Source organism: Rhinopithecus roxellana, chromosome 1 (assembly GCF_007565055.1).
Source record: "Rhinopithecus roxellana isolate Shanxi Qingling chromosome 1, ASM756505v1, whole genome shotgun sequence".
NCBI lineage: Eukaryota > Metazoa > Chordata > Mammalia > Primates > Cercopithecidae > Rhinopithecus > Rhinopithecus roxellana.
The window spans coordinates 179,022,375-179,039,638 of record NC_044549.1 but is presented as its reverse complement, the minus strand read 5'-3'; the positions used below and the strand labels follow the sequence as shown (position 1 = coordinate 179,039,638).

Here is a 17,264-nt window from a genome sequence, read left to right as displayed (position 1 = left end):
GAATAACAGAATGTTTATGTACTAATGTACTAATGCTCTATCCTTTTTAACTTCCAAACACCATAATCAAGACAAATTTCTGAAATGCACAACTTAACCAAAACTTTTAATTTTTACTCTGCATGTTTAAATTTTCAAAAAAACACATTTACATGTTCAAAAAAAAGTCTGATGAGTGACTTCCTAAATACTTCCACTTATTATTTCTGAGTTTTCCTATAAAGGGCTGATGGCAAATATACTTATTACTTAGGGTCCTGCTTTTTCCAACTTTATCAAGCTGTTTTAAATAAATAAATAAACGGAAGTAATTTCTATAAGGATGCATCAATATCTCAAAGCTTTCTAAAAGAATAAAGAATGTTATTCTACAGTTGGGCATGGTGGCTCATGCCTGTAATTCCAACAATTTGGGAGGCCAAGGCAATAAGACTACTTGAGTCCAGGAGTTTAAGACCAGCCTGGGCAATAAATCAAGACCTCGTCTTTACAAAAAATTAAGAAATTAGCTGGGTATAGTGATGTGCGCTTATAATCCCAGCTACTCAGGAGGCTGAGGCAGGAAGATCACATTAGTCAGGGGTTTGGAGCTTTGAAGAGCTATAATGATGCTACTGTGTTCCAGCCTAGGTTACAGAGTGAGATTCCATCTCAACAACAACAAAAAAAAACATACACACACACACACACACACACACACACACACACACAAAGAAAAAAAAAGGATGTCATACTAAATTAATGCATTTCCTTCTAAGGGACACTATTTTAGGTCGGCACGTTTATGAAATGACCCAATGTCAAACCAAAAGGCCTTTACTTAAGAAAGCAATTATAACAAACAGGTATATTAAATAATTTCAATTCACACATTCTCTAATACCTATAGCAGAATTTAAAAAGCAGAGATAGAAATTGAATTAGACACCCAGTTACAGCCATCTTAAGATAATGCTTCTGACCCCAACTATTACTGTCTTCTGTCTATAACCTAGGACAGCTTTTCAACATTCAAACTTTTTCTAAACACATCACAAGTTTAGTCTAATCTAAATTAACACAATTGGTTTAATTTATTTGTAATTCTACAATTTATACCTTTGTCTGTAGCAACCTAAAGCCTGAAGACAGAAGATACACAGTTGACTCTTTAACAACATGAGTTTCAACCGTAAAGGTCTACTTATACTCAGATTTGCTTCTGTCACCCCAGACAGCAAGACCAACCCCTCCTTTTCTTCAGCCTACTCAACATGAAGACAATGAGGATGAAGACCTTTATAGTGATCCACGTCTACTTAATGAATTATAAATACATTTTCTCCTCCTTATAATTTTCTTGGTAAGTTTTTTTTCTCTACTTTATTGCAAGAATACAGTATATAATACATATAACATACAAAATATGTGTTAATCGACTATTTATGTTATCAGTAAGGCTTCCAGGCAACAGCAGAGACTATTAGGAGTAGTTTTCAGAGATTTAAAAGTTACGTGCAGATTTTCGACTGCATGGTGGGTCAGCACCCCAACCCCCACATTGTTCAAGGGTCAACTGTATTAACAAATACATACAAGTAGCAGTTATACACATCCAAGAGGAAATTATCAATTTAGTCTTCTTTGAGAAATCCTTTCTTTTATGAAATGACGGCATTAACCTCAGAATACACTCTTTACTGCCTTTTACCAACATTTGTCTACATGAAAAGCATAAAGATAACGTTGTCATAACTAATGCCTGAAACCATTATTAAAAAGAATTTCTGTTTTAACAAAGTAAATGTGAGGGGACCTCGTGAACTGATCCTTAAGATATTTTAAGATGCTACATGTAACAACAATGTAATCTAAAATTCATGCTAACTTTACCATCAAACCACAGTGTTCTTGGCACCTTTAAAACAAAATTTAACCTTGTAAAACAGAACATGGCTAACTAAGATCTCCAAAATCAGTCCTGGGCCCCTAGGGGTGTGTTCCCTAGGAAACTATTTTGTTTCATAATGCTTTGGGTTAACAGACCTGAATTCTGCCGACTTTAAATGAATGACAAAAATATGAAGACAAATCAAGTATTTGGAATCCAACTGTCAGAAGGCTACTGCATACAAGTACTCTCTACAGCATCCTCTGGCTTAAATTACTACGGTTTATAAAATGTTGTCATACATACAGTCTCTTCTAGTTTCAACTCTTTTTCAAAGTACTAATTAAGAGTATCATTTTATGAACAAAACTGCAAACAACATAAACTATATTTCCCACACCCAAAGATATAAAATATTTTTATAACCTGGTTTCCTATTTTCAGTTAAAGGAATCAAATTAAGGTGGCTTCTCATCCCTTTTTCCCTATAGCTTCTCCAACTATAGTAGCACAATCTTTTCTTGAGACATTCCTAGATGATTAACAATTTGAACTTGAATTAAGAAACTGCTTTTAAAAGTAAAGTGTAAATACATCCATTTTCAAACGAAAAAGATTGAGGGATTGTTCTCTACACCTATTAGCTCTGTCTATAATCTTAAATTAACCACATCCTGAAATCCTGAAGACTATTACATTTCTATTCACTAGTCAAACATTTAAGGCTATATTAAAGTTTCACGTGTATTAAAGTCACACTGAATTTTCTATGGGAAAGGCCAAATTTATTCCAAAAAATAAATCCATTACTAGAAAGGAAAAACTAATTTGCAAGCTTCTCCAGCTAGAAATATCTTTTCTAGTAAGCTATCACTTTAAACATGCAATTAATTTTTAAAAATCAGGTAAGAGCTGTTTACTTGTGCATCTCAAGATTCCTAAGTGGTATCTGTTTAGATTTGTGATAAACATGTAAAAAGAAATTCCAAAGGGTCTGGATAAAATCCTAACTCACGACTGAATGTTAAGTAGTCCAAAAATTCCAGGAAATTAACATTTTAAATGTTCCTAGTGACAAGCAGAAAGTGTTCATGAAACATCCTGAAGTCTACAGCTAAAAATTGGTCAAGCTTTGCTGAGAAAGTTTAAATGGGCCCTGGGGAAAAGGTCCAGAAGAATCGAAACTGAAGTGCCAAAGAAAATACCACCATTGCTGAAGGAACTGACACATGGATGAAACCATTTCCTCCCCACACCACTGTAAGCTACCTAAGAACCTTCATGCTGATGCTCTAGGGAGCCACTATCAATTCCACACTGTTCACACCTACAAATATAACTTACCTGCATACCTACTGGAGGATTCTGTTACTAGGGAACAGCAGCATCACTCAATTCATCCAAGTTAACTGTAAGTCAAACATTGCTCTGGCAGCGTCATTTATTACCTACACCAACTTTGCAAGAGGGCATTGTCTCATTTACTGATGAGAAAACTTAGAGGCTGAGAAAGCTTAGAAGCCAAGTAACTTGTCAGATTTTTTAGCGGAGGAAAACATTACCTGTCAGGCTTCAAACCCAAACCTGTCTCTTTCTATACCGGACCCTGGCTTCTTGCTAGAGCCCTAACTTTTTCTGTAGGCTTAAAAGCACTAATGCCATAGAAAATTCCTTACCTAACTCCACTCAACCCTCAACTAACAATGACAACTTCATACAGAGTATTTTGGCCACAACTGTTCCCCCTTCCAACATTCAGCTGTTATGCAATATTAAAGCCAGGTGGCCTATTAGTATGTATCAAACATTCAACTAGGCTATTTATAATTAACATTTACTGAGCACTTACTATGTGCCAGATACTGTTTGAAATGTTTACAACAACCTCATAAGGTAGGTTCTATCATTATCTTTATTTTATGAAGAAAGGGAAGCACAGAAAACTTTAATATGCACAAAGATAAACGGTAAGTAACGAATCCAGCATTCAACTCAGTTTCCATGGTTTCACCACAACTCAAGCTCTTATACGTTATCATTCCTCCCTCACAAGAGAATTCATACAGGGTTTCTCATTTAATCCTCTCAACTCTGTGAGTTAAAGATTATCAATTCCAATTTATAGATGAAGAAATACCGGCTCAAATAGGTGAAGTAATTTACCTAAAATCACACAGCTTTAAGTGGTTCAAGACAAGTTAGTCAAGACTTGAATTCATTTTTGTTTCACACCTCCAAATTGTTAATACTACACCATATCAAGGAAGGATGAGAACCACAAAAAGGCGAGTGAATAAAAAGGAACAGGTATCAATCTACGTAGTTTAATATGGTCAATCACTTTTGAAAATTTCTAGGCTATATACAGGTTCTTCTTCAAACTGTTTATATATTAAAAAAACATGTTATGATAGTGAGGAAACTGACAAAAATGGTCTCCTGATGGTCAAGAATAACAGGACAGAAAATCCCACACGTTTTGAAGAACTGTATAATCTTTTACTATGAAACCACAAAATTCATATTTGGCCACAAAATACAGAGACAGACACAAGCAGGCACCATGCTCCTATCTCACAACCACCGCCTCCCACCTCAGTAGATAATGAGAATCGGCTTCATTACTCATGCTCCTCTTCCTGAGAGATCAAGAAACAAAAGCAACATGAAAGAATCCACCTACTTTAGGCTACCCTCTTAAATCGGGTACCATTCTGAAAACAAGCTCATAAACATACATTAAATTTTAGAAGTTATTTAAGATGTTTCTACCAAGAAACAAGTATATGAATGCATTTAACATTCTTTGTCTCATGTGCAGAATGGATTTGCCTTTCTTAAATCTATAAACTTAAAGAGAGGAAAAAGACTCAGAAAAGTGATTTTCCTATCACCAAAAACATCACTGCTTTCAAATGTTTCTCAAGACCCAATTAGACAGTATAACTCCTCTGCAGTTATACACTTTAGTATTTCAGAAAATGTCTTCCACCAATTATCCATCCAGAGTAAAATTGGACAATATAATCATGACTCTCATCATATTCCCTACATAGCCCAGAGGTCTCAGATAGCAAAACTGATTACTGCATCTATAAGAAACATCCATTTCAAAATTACTAGTCCTAGTAAGACAATCAAGCTTACATTCTCAACAATGGAAAAACAAATTAGAAGCAGCCAGCAAGCAAGACTGCAGCTCCTTTATACCAGATACAGATTTTTTAAAACAAATTATAGAAGAGGAAAAACCTGTCATTTGTTAAGTATCTTTTATAGTATTTTGCAGCCCGGTTAAAGGCAGAAGAAAAAAAAGATCACGCACAAGTCAGAAGTCAGTCCAAAGAATAAGTGTTGTTTCAGGAGGGGGAAAAAAAATCACTTATTCACAGTTGTTCAACAATTTTAAAAATAATCAGTGTTGTGCAGGAAAAGCATTAAATATTTTAACGAGGCCAAAGGGATCATGTAACATGTGAATGACGATCTAATGTGTCCAAAGTGTACAGTGAACAAACAGGTTCCGCTGTCAACCTCCTAAATGATGTTTGGAAATAGGGTAGAACTTTAAGAAAAGCACTCACCTCATAACATTTCATTAAATTCACAGGTTTTTGTTTTGTTGTTTTTGTGTGTGTGTGTGTGTGTGTGTGAATTGAAAAACAATGAGCTTTTTCCCCCAGTGCTAGAGATAATAAAACATGGCTTGCTTTCTTATAAATGAATCCTGCCACATCGAGGCTTGAAACGCCAATATACAAAGATGCAGCCCATCCCCTTGTCCCCCATTTCTACTTCCCCTCGGGTAATTCCTTTCAAATAGCTATTTAAACATACATAGACGCTATGTGAAATGAAAACTTTCCTCCCATTCCCTAAGCTGAAGAAAGCAGGAATTCCTCAAGAAAGCTGAATCAAGCTCAGTCACCCACAGAACCCCAATCTCTCAAATGCCGTGTTACCAAAATAAAAGCTGGATACCCTAAGTAAGCAAATCCTTGGACACTTCACACACACAGTAAATAAATAAGCTCACTAAAATAAAAAGGTGGAAAAACAAAGTCAACTTAAAAGCAAACCACCACACCCTCAACTCCGCGTTGCAACCGGTCGGCCAGGGGCCTTTACCTTCATTTTCCATCGAAACTGCACTCGGGTTGATGGCTACAAAGTCTTTAGTGTCAGCCACGGCCACACTGGGAATAGAGAGAAGAGGAGGACAAGGAAGAGAAGCCCCCGGAATCCCAGGCTGTCACCCCCGCTCCCGGCCACGCGTCCCACGGCTGCTCCCACCACCCCTAGCAGCAGCATCTGCAAGAGAAACCAAGAGAAGCGGCGCTGACGAGAGAGAGGATGAGGAAGGAGTTCCCCGCCCAGCCGCTATCTCGGGAGCCCCTCCGCCCAGCGCCAAGATCCCGCACCCGCCCCATCGTGTGCCCGCAACGTCCCCAGCTCACGCCAGTGGGGCGGCGCCCTAGAGATGCCCCCCCAGCCAGGGGATCCCTGAACCTCCCCTTCCTTCAGAACCTGGAACTTTCTAGAAATGGGGGCAGGAGGTAATACTGGTACCCACCCAAAGCCCCACACAGCCCTCCTCCAGGCTGCGGGGTCTCAGCCGCGGGGCTCGCGGGGGCGCCCCGCGCGCCTCGAGAGAAGAGGAGCTGCTCGCGGGGCAGCGGTGCGAGGCGGAAGCCTGCTCCGAGCGTGAGAAGAAGCGAGCGGGAGGGAGGAAGGGAGGGAGAGAGGATGGGCGGGGAGGGGAAAGGAGACGAGGTGAGGGGACCCGTCACGGTCCGCCGAGCCGGCTCCGCGAGGCCGTGCTGGTCTGCTCCCGCCTCCGACTCCTGCGCTCCGCCCCTCCCCGCCGACGGCCGCCCAGTCGCGCCCCGCACTCCTGGGCCCGCCGCGCAGCGAGCTTTGTCGCTACTACTTCCGCTGCGAGAGGTGCGCGCAGGCGTATTGGTGCTCACGGGCGGGGAAGGCGGAAGTGAAGTGAAGGCCGAGTCTTCGGCCTGGAATGGACAATGTTTGTGTTTGGATCCGTCCGGTAGGAGGTCGCGCGGGGTTGGTGGCCCCCCCCGTTCTTGTCGGCGCCTCCCTTATCCCAGGGACGGTGTCCGCCCGTTTATGTGCACCCACTGAACGCGAGGGTCGGAGATTCGCCCACGCCGCGTGTTGGCCACACATTCCCGTGGGGCGGCCGCGGGGTCGGCCCAAGCTGACAGCCATGGCCGCTGTCCCTGAGGCGTTTAAGCGCTCTCTACAAATTCTGTAGGAGAAGCCGCTCCCGACGGGGTGGCAGTCACAATCTCAGCAGGCGACGTTGAGGCCCGCGGAAGAAAGGGACGAGGTATCCATGCTCCTGCCAGGGACTGGAGCACCATGAGCAGCCTCCCAGGTCTCGCGCTCTCACTTGCAAAACCCTGCACTGAGTGCTTGGTTTTTGCGGAAGCCGGTCATCGCGGGGCGACTTCCCAAAATTCCGTAAGGGGTGTGCTTAGTTACCATGTGTAATGAGAGAGCAAGGTTCAGCCTCAGAGAACTCCAGGGAGAACTAATCTTTTTCCTTCGTTTGCGGTGTATGGAACTGGGGAGAGGCTGGAACAGCAATTAGAAACCAGTCGTACAGCGGTCGAAGCCAATGAACGAGCACTTCTTCGGCCGCTGTACCTTTGTCCAGTGGCAATGCCTTTTCACACGTAAACATTTCACTTGCCCGGCATCTTACCCAGACCCCTAATAAGTGCTTTTTAATGAACGATTGATTTTAATAAACCTTGGTGAGCCAGACACGTAGTGCTGAATAGAAGTCCTCGCACATCCATAACCACTAGAGGGCAGGGCTTCACCTACTGAGTTGGTGATCACCCTCCAGAGAACTCAAAAAGAAAATTTATGTATATGCTAGATGTGTTTTTCTCCATCAACACTTAGACACTTTACAAATTTGCTTTTTATCTCAGGTCCTGTAACATATCCCAGTGTGCTCTCTAACCACACGTTCAACATCAAAATTAACGGACAGGGTTGCCTGTGTTTCTATATTGGTTCCCAAGTAAGTAGTACTAGACTAGGATAGAAAATTCTGGGCAGCTTTCTAGATTTACCTTTCTTTTAAGAAATATTGAACCTTTAATCAGCGAGGTCACTTTTAAAGATGAACCCATAAAAATCACCATTAAGTAGATTTCTAGTCTTAAGAGTTAATTATTTATGATCCACCTCTGGCGTGCATGGTCAGCGATTTTTGTCTACACAGTGATATAGAGCCAAATTAACGGACAGGGTTGCCTGTGTTTCTATATTTGTTCCCAAGTAAGTGGTACTAGACTAGGATCGAAAATTCTGGACAGTTTTTAGATTTACCTTTCTTTTAAGAAATATTAAACTTTTATTCAGTGAGGTCACTTTTAAAGATGAACCCATAAAAATCACTATCAAGTAGATTTCTAGTCTTAGGAGTTACTATTTATGATCCACCTCTGTCATGCATTGTCAGTGATTTTTGTCTACATAATGACATAGCCTATGATTTGTACAATGATTGTGCTCTCTCGTAATCAATTTGTAACAGTTATCACTACATATTCAACCTTGAAACAGCATTATATTAAAAATGAAAGCATCTAAGGTAGGAAATTACACAATATAAACATTTTGGCATTAACGTATGCATTTACAAAATAGAGGGTAACTGTAGAGAATTTGATATTGGGTCACTTTAGCTGAAACATTTTTCTAAAGCAACTTTTCAGAGCTATCTATTGTATTAATAGACTGCAATACTCTAGCATTAACACTGAATCTATAACTCTTCCAAAAGATTTATAGCTCCATGGTTTATTCCTAAAATGACTTAAACTGAAATTTTACTTTTGGTCGCCTAAATTATGAAAATCATTGTTCCTATTACTAAGCCAAAAAAGAAACTGGTAAGATCAAGATCAGCTTTACCAAGAAGAATTGACCAATGAGTCATTTTATATAAAAAAACTTAAGCATCTGCGAATTCTGGTGTCTGACGGGGTTCTGGAACCAATCCCCTGTGGACACTGAGGGATGACTATATACATACATGTCATATATACATGTATGTATACATACAAATAACTATATGCACATACATGTACATATATTCATACACATACATACACACTACCCTTCTTTCAAAAGATTGTTGTAAGAATCTCATAAAGTAAGTGAACACAGGTTGCAAATTATAAGCACTATAGAAGTATAAGATTATTATAGGGAGAAACGAGTAAATCCCTGGAGTGTTAGCTACAATGAGACTGATGGCAATGAAATATATTATGTCTAAGTTTCATCTTATTGCTTCCATAGAAATCAAAGCTCTAAAAATTCTTTCTACTCCCCTTTTGTCCTGAATATTTAACCTACAAAATTAAGTGCATTTGATGCAAAAAGTGGTCACATGAGCAAGAAGGGGAAATTTGTCAGGCTTCTCCGCTTGGGGGAAATATTACAAATGGGAAAGATTGAAGAAGAATGGTCATGATGTTCTAATTTTCTTTATACTGTGCTTTATTCCACAAAGGATGTGAGGCATCTTGGTTTTAATACCAAATTTGATAGCTGCATTTTTATAAACCTGGATGGTAAAAGAATATGTGGTTCTTTAGGGATTTAAAAATTAAAACTTAGAAAGATTATTTTAAAATCTTTCCTTAGTTAATTAATGTCTTCTTTAAAGGCTGTTTTAATGTTGTTTAAAGTATCAGAGGTTAATGGTTAAGAAATTTCACCTAGCTGCTAGAAAATAAATTGTCGTTTTATTTTAAGTTGAACATTTTATTTATCCAAACTAGGATAATTTACCTCTGGCCCCAAAACACTTGACAGCAGTGAACATATAATAAAGACCTATTAAATAAATGGATAGCCTGAAAAATGTTTATCATAAATATTTTTTGTTGAATGAATAACAATCTACTTGTTTCCTATGATCAGACTAAAATCCAAGCTTCTACTTTCCTGTAAAACAAAGAGGACTTACGGGATTTTTAAGAAGTTTAAGGGTCTGGTGCATCTCACACCTGTAATCCCAACATTTTGGGAGGCTGAGTCAGGAAAATTGCATGAGCCCAGGAGTTCAAGACCAGGCTGGACCACATAGTGAGACCCTGCCTTTACAGAAAATAAAACATTAGCTGGGTGCAGTGGCACACACTGGTGGTCCCTGATACTTGGGCAACTGGGGTGGGAAGATTGCTTGAGCCCAGGAGGTCGAAGCTGCAGTGAGCCATAATCATGCCACTGCACTCAAGTCTGGGGGACAGAGCAAGAACCTGTCTCAAAAAAAAAAAAAGTTTAAAAATATGAACCTACATCTCCAAAAACCACAAAGGGGTTAACTAGGACAACATTATCTGAATGGGAATAAGTCCTAATTGTTGTAAGAAATGCTTGATATTGAGCACTGCCCAGAGCAGATAAAATTGCACACCCAGAATTTGAGCCCAGGTAACCATTTGAAATTAAAAGATAACAGTGTTGAGGTGGTTGTTTCCATGCATTTGAGAAATTTTAGCTGAGCCTGTGCTTTTGATTTTGATGGCATGCATATTAATGCCTGACAAAAAGCATTATACACTAGGTCCTCGAATAAGGTCATTTTCAACATCATTTCATTAAATGATGAGAAAAAAGAACATCAATTACTGGTGGGGCCGTTGTATTGAGTTTGCACATTCTCCCTGTGTCTACATGGGTTTTCTCCAGGTATTCTGGTTTCCTCTCATATCCCTAAGTTGTGCATGTTAGGTTAATTGGCATGTCTAAATTGTCCCAATGTGAGTGAATGTGTGTACGTCTGTACCCTGCGATGGAGTAGCATCCTGTCCAGGGTTGATTCCTCCCTTGAGTGCTGAGCTGCCAGATAGGCTGCAGCCACCTACAACCTGAAACTGGAATAATTGGGTAAATAATTACCTTACTTGTTTTATTAATCTTTCTTAAATGTATGTATAACTCACATTTATTTCAGTGTTTAATATTTGAAGTGTTTTGGGAGCAGAGCAAGATGGTGGAATAGAAGCCTATACCATTGATAACTCCCGACAGGAACAACAAATTTTAACAATTATCTGCACACTGGAAGGCACCATCACAAGAACCAAAAATCAGAGCAATCAGAGTACCTGGTTTTATATTCATATCGTTGAAAGAATCATTGAAGAGAGTAGGAGAGACAGTCTTGAATCACTGGCACCACCCCTTTTCCCCGTAACCTAGCAGCAGCCATGCTACACAGAGAGTCTATACACTTGGGAGAGGGAGACTGCAGTCACTAGTAGTCTTTCTATTGAACTCAGTGCTGCCTTGTCACAGTGGAGAGCAAAGCCATGCTGGGTTCAGCCAGCACACATGCATGAAGGGAGCATTTGGACCAGACCTAGCCAGAGGGGAATGGACCATCCCAATTGTCAGAACTTGAGTTTTTTGGCAAGCCTCACCACCATGGGCCAAAGTGCTCTGAGGTTCTAGGTAAACTTGAAAGGCTGTCTAGGACACAGGGATTGCAGTTCTTAGGCGACTTCTAGTGCTGGGCTGGGATGGTACATGACCTAGGGAGACACCAGCCAGGGAATCTAAGGGAGTGCTTATGCCATCCTTCCCCCAACCCCAGGCAGCACAGCTTGAAGCAACAAAAGTGACTCTGCTTATGAAGAGGAGAACAAAGAAGACTTTGTTTTGCATCTTGCATACCAGCTCAGTCAAGTAGGATATGGCACTGGGCAGTCATGAGGCCCCCATGCCAGACTCTAGCTCATGGACGACATGTCTAGACACACCATGGGCCAAAAGGTAAACCGCTGCCTTGAAGGGAAGGATCCACACCTGGCAGGATTCATCACCTGTGACTAAAGAGCCCTTGGTCACTAAATAATCAGTAGCAATACCCAGGTATTGCATCATGGTATGGGCCTTGGGTGAGACTCTGAGACGTGTCTTCAAGTGACACCCAGAACATTGCCAGCTGTGGTGGCTATGGTGAGAGACTCCTTCTGCTAGAGAAAAGCAGAGGGGAAAGTAAAGAGGACTTAGTCTTGCACCTTAGATACCAGCTCAGTCAGAGTAGGGTAGATCAATAAGTGGGCTCTTGAAGTCCCCAATCCCAGGCCTAACCTCTTAGATGGCATTTCATGACCTTTCCTGGGGCCACTTGAGGTCAGGAGTTTGAGATCAGCCTGGCAAACATGGTGAAACCTCGTCTCTACTAAAAATACAAAAAAAAAAATAGCCAGGTGGGTGGTGTATGCCTGTAATCTCAGCTATTCAGGATTAAAAGAGGCAAGAGAATCACTTGAACCCAGGAGGCAGAGGTTGTAGTGAGCCAAGGCCACCACTGCATTCCAGCCTGGGCAACAGAGTAAGAAAAAAAGAAGAAGAAAGAAAAGAAAGAAAAAAGTATATGACAGACACACAGCTAGTATCACCCTGAATGGGGAAAAACTGCGAGTCATTATTGTAAGACTGGAACATAAAAAGGATGCCCACTTTTTCACCACTACTATTCAACATAGTACTGGAAGTCCTAGCTAGAGCAATTAGGCAAGAGAAATAAATAAAGAACATCCAAATTGTAAAGGAAGAAGTTTAATTATTTTTATTTGCAGATGATATGACTATATATTTGGAAAAACCAACCTAAAGACTCCACCAGAAACTGTTAGAACTGATAAATAAAGTCAGTAAGTTGCAGGCTACAAAATCAACATACAAAAATCAGTAGCATTTCTATATGTCAACAGAGTACAATATGAAAAAGAGGTAAAAATAATCCCATGTATGATAGCCACAAATAAAATTAAATCCCTAGAAATTAACCAAAGAAGTGAAACATCTCTATGATAAAAACTGTAAAACACTGATGAAAGCAATCGAAGAGGATGCAAAACAATGTAAAGATACTCTATGTTCATTGAATGCAAGAATTAATATTTTTAAATGTCTAAAGCAATCTAGCGATTGAATGCAATCTCTATCAAAATGCCAATGACTTTCCTCACAGAAATAGAAATAACATGGAAAACATGGAGAAACATCATCTCTACAAAAAACTTTAAAACTAGCTGGGCATGGTGGTGTGCACCTGTCGTCCCAGCTACCTGGGAGGTTGAGGTGGGAGGACTGCTTGAGCCCAGGAGGACAAGACTGTGGTGAGCCATGTTCACACCACTGCACTCCAACCAGGATGAGAGAGAGAGAAAGTGCGGGAAGGAGGAGGAGGAGGAGGAGGAGGAGGAGGAGAAAAAGAAGAAAAGGAGGTCTTAAAATAGGTAAGTTAAATTGCCACCAGCCAATATCTTCCACCAACTTTGAAAACTTTGCTGATGGGTTGCTTGTTTTAAATTGAAACTGTGGGACAAATTCTATATCATATCTGCATGCCTTTAGCTGTGTTTGCATTAATAGCCTAGGCCTCCTCCCTCCATTTAAATGCTGTATCAATTTCATATCAGAAACATTTTCAATCTCTCTTTATCCTGCTGCACACTGGGCTGTGAGAGTGCTTTGGGAAAGGTTGCATTTCCTCTACCTACAAAATGGTACATTTTGCACTTAAAAGTTTTCTATGCCAATAACTGCTAGAAGTCAGATATTTTCTGCAAAGCTTGCATCTGTGTCTGAACTTGTCCCATGTCCTTCCAGGCCCCCTGCAGAAATCGTATCTCTCCAGTGTGCTTCCTATTGTGCAAATAAATGAGAAAAAAGGCACAAAATGCTATTATGATAATAAATTAGAGAGTGAGATACACAGCCCCAAGGCTTTATGAGGATCCTGCAGTTTAGCCCTGGGCAATCATGCAAACAGACCACTACTCCCACTGAGCATACTATGGGAAATACAGAACCCATATCAATGAGATGGTTTTTGAAATAGATAATGAAAAGGGGGAAATTACAATTTTGGCAATATAGTTTGTGAGATGAATGACAGAGAAGGGTATTTACAAATTGGCAGGAAAGAGTTTTTGCAACACAAGCAAACTGTTAATCCTTTAGGTTAGAAAATTTATTGCTACAATAAAAGATCAGGTGGAAAATTGTATTAGAAGCATTTACAGTATGCCTTCAGACAACCTTATTTTTATTCCTTGGTTATAAAAGGTAATGCTTTTGTAGCCTATATCATATTTTAAGTTTTTAGTATTTCCAAATGTCTTATATTTGGGGGAATTAGAAAAATGAGGATTTGAAGGGTAAAACTTTCTATGAGTGGCAACAGATAAGCTGAGGTGAAAATTTGGGGCTTGAACTGACCCAATCAGCTCCCAATTCAAACAACTGAATGCAAAACTATTTTCTGCAAAAGTGCTACATCAACTACTAGAAATATTGGTGTTTGAAATGAGCAGTGTCCCAGTCTAGAATATTTAACAGGAGGCTTACGACCTAAAAATGGCACCAGGCCCTTCGAGGTGAGTAAAGGGAACTCTGTAATTTTCCAAATGATAATTATAGTATATCTTTTAATGAATATCATAAGTAATCCTCAAACATCTATTCCCAGCCATCATCAACACCTCTGCACTCCTCCTAGGTACCTGCTGCCACCACCATACCAAATAGGGGTTAAAGGACCAAATCACCTTAGGGTTCACTATCACTTCTGCCAGCAACCCAGCCCATTCCAGTGATGAGGTCACCAGGCACCCATGTGCTGCCCAGGGACCCAAGGATCATCTCACCTGGCATCCCCATCCAACACAGCTTTCCTACAGCCTCCACAGACAACTGCAACCTAAGTCACTGAGGAACTTGCAGACACCACTGATGTTAATGACAGCAAAATAAATTATACAGAGAATATACTATTGCACCCACCCAGAACGAAAGCCAACGCACTCTACCCAACTGACATTATGAATACAACTATAGGAAAAAGCCTTTTTCTATGAAAGATACTCTATAAAATTGGAAGAAAACAACTGTTACACCAGATGCACAGATATTAACATAGAGAAACAAAAAACATGAAAAAAACAAGGAAAATAACAGTACCAAAAAACAATGGTAGTTCTTCAGTAGCAGAATACCAAAAAAGGAAATGCATGAAATGCCTGAAAAGGAATTCAAAATAATTATCTTCAGAAAACTCAGTGAAATGCAAACAAACACAGATAAACAATACAATAAAATCAAGAAAACAATTCAGGATCTGAATGAAAAATTCAACAGAGAGGTACATTTCATTAAAAAAACAAACAAACAAACAAATATTGGCCAGTCATGGTAGCTCACACCTGTAATCCCAGCACTTTGGGAGGCTGAGGCAGGTGGATCACAAGATCAGGAGTTCAAGACCAGCCTGGCCAACATAGAGAACCCTCGTCTCTACTGAAAAATAAAAATACAAAAATTAGCTGGGCATGGTGGTGTGTGCCTGTAATCCCAGCTACTCGGGGGCTGAGGAAGGAGAATTGCTTGAACTGGGACTCAGGAGGCAGAGGTAGCAATAAGCCAAGATTGCACCACTGCACTCCAGCCTGGGCAACAGAGCGAGACTCTGTCAAAAAAGAAAAAGAAAAAGAAAAAAAAAACAGAAATATTAAAACTGAAGAACCCAATGAATGAAATAAACAATACTTATATAGTTTCAAATAGCTAGAAAGTGTATGTTGAATGGTCCCAAAATAAAGAAATGTAATTTAATAAAATAATAGCTGAAAACTTCCCAAATTTTAGGAGTGATATAGACATCCAGGTACTGGAAGCTGAAACATCTCCAGATAAATTCAACACAAAAATGTCCTATTTGAAATGCATTATAGTTACACTGCCAAAAGTTGAAGAAGGAATTTTGAAAACAACAGGAGATAAGCATTAAGTCACATATAAAGGAATCCCCATCAGACTAACAGCATATTTCTCAGCAGAAACCTTACAGGCCAGGAGAGAATGGGATAATATATTCAAAGTGCTGAAAGAAAGAAATCATCAGCCAAGAATACTATACCCAGCAAAGCTAACTTTCAGAAATGAAGGAGAAATAAAGTATTTTCCAGAAACCAAAAACAGTGAATGCATTCATACCCCTCCAAAAAAAGCTTTAGAAAGTCCCACATTTGGAAACTAAAGGACAACATCATAACTACCATCAAGAAAACATACAATAGTGTAAAATTCACTGGTAGAACAGATACAAAAATAAGAAAGAAAAAGGAACTAAACATTATCACTACAGAAAATCGTTAAACTGCAAAGAAAACAAGAAGAAACAAAGGGTACATAAAACATTCAGAAAACAATTAACAAAACGACAGAAGTAAATTCTGTTTTATAAATAGCAACCTTAGGGCTAAACATTTTATGGTTTTCTAAATGTTTTTTTTTTATTATACTTTAAGTTCTAGGGTACATGTGCACAATGTGCAGATTTGTTACATATGTATACATGTGCCATGTTGGTGTGCTGCTGAACCCATTAGCTCATCATTTACATTAGGTAGTTCTCCTAATGCTATCCATCCCCGCTCCCCCCACCCCACAACAGGCCCCAGTGTGTGATGTTCCCCACTCTGTGTCCAAGTGTTCTCATTGTTCAGTTCCTACCTAAGAGTGAGAACATGTGGTGTTTGGTTTTCTGTCCTTGCTATAGTTTGCTCAAAGAATGATGGTTTCCAGCTTCATCCTTGTCCTTACAAAGGATATGACCTCATCCTTTTTCATGGCAGCATAGTATTCCATGGTATATATGTGCCACATTTTCTTAATCCAGTCTGTCATTGATGGACATTTGAGTTGGTTCCAAGTCTTTGCTATTGTGAATAGTGCTGCAATAAACATACATGTGTATTTGTCTTTATAGCAGCATGATTTATAATCCTTTGGATATATACCCAGTAATGGGATGGCTGGGTCAAATGGTATTTCTCGTTCTAGATCCTTGAATAATTGCCAAACTGTCTTCCACAATGGTTGAACTAGTTTACAGTCCCACCAACAGTGTAAAAGTGTTCCTATTTCTCCACATCCTCTCCAGCACTTGTTGTTTCCTGACTTTTTAATGATTGCCATTCTAACTGGTGTGAGATGGTATCTCATTGTGGTTTTGATTTGCATTCCTCTGATGGCCAGTTTTTTCTCTGATGATGAGCATTTTTTCATGTGTCTGTTGACTGCATAAATGTCTTCTCTTGAGAAGTGTCTGTTCATATCCTTTGGCCACTTTTTGATGGGGTTGATTTTTTCTTGTAAATTTGTTTAAGTTCTTTGTAGATTCTGGATATTAGCCCTTTGTCAGATGGATAGATTGTAAAAATTTTCTCACATTCTGTAGGTTGCCTGTTCACTCTGATGGTAGTTTCTTTTAAACATTTTAAATCCTCCCAATTAAAAGATATAGACTAGCTGAATGAATAAGAAA

The 17,264-nt window shown here is 39.6% G+C and overlaps 1 protein-coding gene across 7 annotated transcripts in view; it reads right to left on the bottom strand.

The window, feature by feature from the left end:
• ATP2C1 (ATPase secretory pathway Ca2+ transporting 1) overlaps window positions 1-17,264 on the bottom strand; it is a 158,541-nt gene that overhangs the window by 115,968 nt on the left and 25,309 nt on the right. For 2 of the 7 annotated variants that reach the window (XM_010380351.2, XM_010380358.2), the window contains exon 1: window positions 6,444-6,782. The exons of 2 other annotated variants lie outside the window; for them this stretch is intronic. Coding sequence is in view for 3 of the 5 variants with exons in the window: in XM_010380337.2 (XP_010378639.1) it covers window positions 5,999-6,004 (6 nt within the window). In the remaining 2 variants the exon portion in view is untranslated. Of the gene's footprint in view, window positions 1-5,998; window positions 6,182-6,443; window positions 6,814-17,264 lie in introns of those variants that run through there. 3 more of the 7 variants (XM_010380337.2, XM_030933688.1, XM_010380344.2) reach the window with 3 other exon arrangements.